The sequence below is a fragment of the Nuphar pumila genome, chromosome 6 (genome assembly GCF_984573655.1).
Source record: "Nuphar pumila chromosome 6, dmNupPumi1.hap1.1, whole genome shotgun sequence".
Lineage (NCBI taxonomy): Eukaryota > Viridiplantae > Streptophyta > Magnoliopsida > Nymphaeales > Nymphaeaceae > Nuphar > Nuphar pumila.
In genome coordinates, this window is record NC_143254.1 from 131,385,009 (window position 1) to 131,388,421 (window position 3,413).

The following is a 3,413-nucleotide window of genomic DNA, read 5'->3' on the forward strand; positions in this document are numbered from 1 at the left end:
AATGATACATCTGAAAATCTAAAAACGGGTCGGACAAGACGACCGAGACCCGAACCGCTTTCTTCTGTGCCGTTGTCTCACATTATTGGACCCCGGTTCATCAAATCACGGATCCAGGCCTGGCCACACTTGTAGTAAAGGGTATGATGGTCATTCAACATGCAAACCGCACCTCAGAAGAGCATTTATTCCGATACCCGAGAACATCGTTCCTTCAAATGAAAAACTAAATTACCCCCATTCGATACCTCTAATACCACCAATGAAACCGAAAATCTCCTGTTATTTCATGATGGATTCGGTCCTTTTCCGGTAAATAAAAATTAAACCGTCGATCTAGGAATTTTCTTTCCCTCGGTAACGTCACGTCATCAAAGGCGTAAAAAATTTACCGTCCTCTGACGCCCTCCTTTTTAGGGAGAGAGAGAGCTACTCACACTCCTTTGCTCTCTACTCTCTTCTGCAGAACCCAAAAAAAAAAAACCTAAAAAAGAAAAAATAAGGGGGAAAATGGCGTTCGATTCCCAATGCTGGTTGCTTCTCGCCCTCCTCCTTCTCTCAGGTACGCAAATTCCGTTTTTTTCTGCATTTCCTGCGAGATTCCAGTTTTTTTTTCTGCATTTACCGGCGAAATTCCGGCAATGCTCGCCGGAGATGGGAGATTCCGACCATTTTTACGCCGCTCGGTTTGGTTCTCTGCGTGCAGGTGCCGTTTTACCGGCGAGCGCGTCACCGGCGGTGGGCATCAACTACGGGCAGGTGGCGAACAACCTCCCGTCGCCGGACCGAGTGGCGGGGCTGCTCCAATCCATCAACATTACGAAGGTGAAGCTCTACGACTCCGATCCGAGAGTCCTCCGCGCCTTCCACGGCACCGGCGTCGAGTTCGTCGTCGCAATCCCGAACGAGTGCGTCGGAAAGATGGCGGATCCGGCGACGGCCCTCGCCTGGGTCAAGGAGAACATCCAGCAGTACGTTCCGGCGACCCGGATCGGTTACATAACCATCGGGAACGAGGTGCTCACCGGAAACGACTCGTCGTTGGCCGGGTGCCTCGTTCCGGCGATGCAGAACGTTTACGCCGCTCTGCAAACCCTAGGGTTGGGGGATAAGGTGGAGGTGACGACGGCGCACTCGCTCGCCATCCTGGAATCGTCCTACCCGCCGTCGAGCGGCCGATTCCGGCGAGATCTCGCCGGACCGGTTCGGTCTCTGCTAGGGTTCCACGGCCGGACCGGATCGCCGTTCCTGATCAACGCCTACCCGTTCTTCGCCTACATGTCGGACCCGAAGCACATCTCCCTCGACTACGTCCTTTTCCGGGAGAACGCCGGAATCTTGGACCCCGGCACCGGGCTTCACTACGATAACATGTTGTTCGCCCAAATCGACGCCGTGTACGCCGCACTAGAGGCGGAGGGGAAGGGGAATCTGAGGGTAAAGGTGTCGGAGACGGGGTGGCCGTCGAAGGGGGACCCGCAGGAGACCGGCGCTTCGCTGGAGAACGCCCGGACGTACAACGGCAACCTGATGAGGATCGTGGCGGAGCAAAGGGGGACGCCGAAGCGGCCGGACGTGGGGCTGGAGGTGTACGTGTTCGCCATGTTCAACGAGAACCTGAAGCCCGGGCCGACGTCGGAGAAGAACTACGGGCTCTTCAAGCCTGACGGGACGCCGGCGTATGCCGTCGGGTTTGACTCCGCCAGGCTCGGCCCGCCGTCTTCCGCTGACCATCCTTCGTTCTCCCCGCCGGGTACGCCGGAGAACGGTGGCAATCCGGACGACCCCTCGTCGAGTTCGTCCTTCACTTCGGTCTCCTCAGCGACGGTAACGACTCCCACAAACTCTTCTTCTTCTTCTTTCTGCTATGTGCTGCAAGTGTGAAGTTCAGTGGTCTAGAGACTCGGTCGGAACCTGACAACGAGAACGATTCGTGATGGATTTGACCGAGTCGGGCCCCAAGTTCGCACTGTCTTGACGAAGGGACTCCGGTTCGAATCCTAACTGGTGCTCTTCTTTAGCTTCTAATAGCTATCACAAAAAAAATTAAAAAATAAAAAGAGACGCTTCGGTTTTTTCTGAGTCCTGCCTGCAACGCGGCCGATTCGTAACACCTCTCCTTGTTCTTGTCCATCTCCATATTCCGATTAGTTTCTTTGGTGGTCAAAAGACTTCTCACATAAACCGAGTCGTGTTTCGGGCAACTCTCCGATTCCTCTTTTTTTTATCAATATTTTTTTATTTATTTAGTTGTTTATATTATAGGGATTTCGTTTGGCTTTGGAGGAGTTTCTCGTTCAAGGATTGTTTGGCTTGTGTCTCGTCTGCAATTATTTTTTACCCTGATAAAGAAGAAGGGGAGACATTTGAGGTAAGTTTTCCTCGAGCATGAGAAGAAAATATATCTACTTTAAATTTTCTCTCTCTGTCCGATTTAGGATGCTTCCTTTTGCTGTCAAGATGAAGTTGGAATATATCTCAAACTTTATAAATGTTGAAAAATAACCGTTATTTTCAGATACCAAAATGAGAAGTGATAACTATCGCAAAATGCCCAAAAAATGAGATAAATCAATAGCTCAAATGAGCTATTTGATCTCTTCCTCTGTTTCTTTAGTTGTCTCTCTGTTTATGGAAATTCACATTCTTATCTGAAGCTGTAGTGAATTTCACTGTAGAATTCTGCAGGGCTCATGAGAGCGAAGGAGCTGGAGCATTGGATCGGATCTTATATTTTCCGGGATGGACCCAGGTTTTATTTTTTAACTCTGAGACTCCAGAGGTCCCATATCATTGTAGCTTTGCCGATGATACTGGTTGAGTTCTTTTCTTTTTCCTTTCTCCATTATTTATTACTGTAATAGAATTTATTTATCACAGTAGTAGAATTAACAGATTGTAAGAAATCCATTTTGGGTAAGGTGTCACTGTCCGTGTGATAGAACGTTTTCAATGGGCAATGTGAGGCCTTCTTTAAATGACATCAAGACATGCACAGCAGACGAGACGATATGATATGACAAAATTAACACCACTCCACTGGTCATGCTTAGTGCTTACCAAAAATTAACTAATAAATGAAAGTGGCTTCCTTATGAGACTTGATAACATCAATTGAGTCAGTACTCTGGGCCTTCTTGATGTTTGCCTGATTTGTTTATTACCATAGAGGCATGACTCAGAGATGATGATTGAGCATTATAGTGTACTAAAGCCAAAAGTTAGGCTACAACACGTTACGTGGCCAGTTGTACGAATGCATGGTGGTGATGGTAATGCCCTGATTCAAATTATTGAGATTTGGGATCATATATTTTGTTAGCAGGGCTAACGCTATGTTTGCCTGTAAAAAAAGGGTTAAGGCTATGTTTGGGAGCCCCTTGCATTCTGGTGGAAACACTATTTATCTGTGT

The 3,413-nt window shown here is 48.4% G+C and overlaps 1 protein-coding gene across 1 annotated transcript; it reads left to right on the forward strand.

The window, feature by feature from the left end:
* Positions 1 to 446: 446 nt before the first annotated feature.
* LOC149836264 (glucan endo-1,3-beta-glucosidase 11-like) lies at positions 447 to 2,906 on the forward strand. The gene is made up of 4 exons (XM_090009093.1): positions 447 to 562; positions 707 to 1,827; positions 2,266 to 2,371; positions 2,679 to 2,906. The coding sequence occupies exons 1-3, from the start codon at positions 511 to 513 to the stop codon at positions 2,344 to 2,346; spliced, it is 1,254 nt and encodes a 417-aa protein (XP_089865219.1). The 5' UTR covers positions 447 to 510; the 3' UTR covers positions 2,347 to 2,371; positions 2,679 to 2,906.
* Positions 2,907 to 3,413: the final 507 nt, after the last annotated feature.

Excerpts from the sequence above, each read along its gene's own strand:
- LOC149836264 (XM_090009093.1), top strand. The coding sequence starts at position 511 with ATGGCGTTCGATTCCCAATGCTGGTTGCTTCTCGCCCTCCTCCTTCTC. Across the intron at positions 563-706 it reads CGCCCTCCTCCTTCTCTCAG|GTGCCGTTTTACCGGCGAGC; the intron begins GTACGCAAATTC and ends CTCTGCGTGCAG. Across the intron at positions 1,828-2,265 it reads CTTCGGTCTCCTCAGCGACG|GGATTTCGTTTGGCTTTGGA; the intron begins GTAACGACTCCC and ends TTTATATTATAG.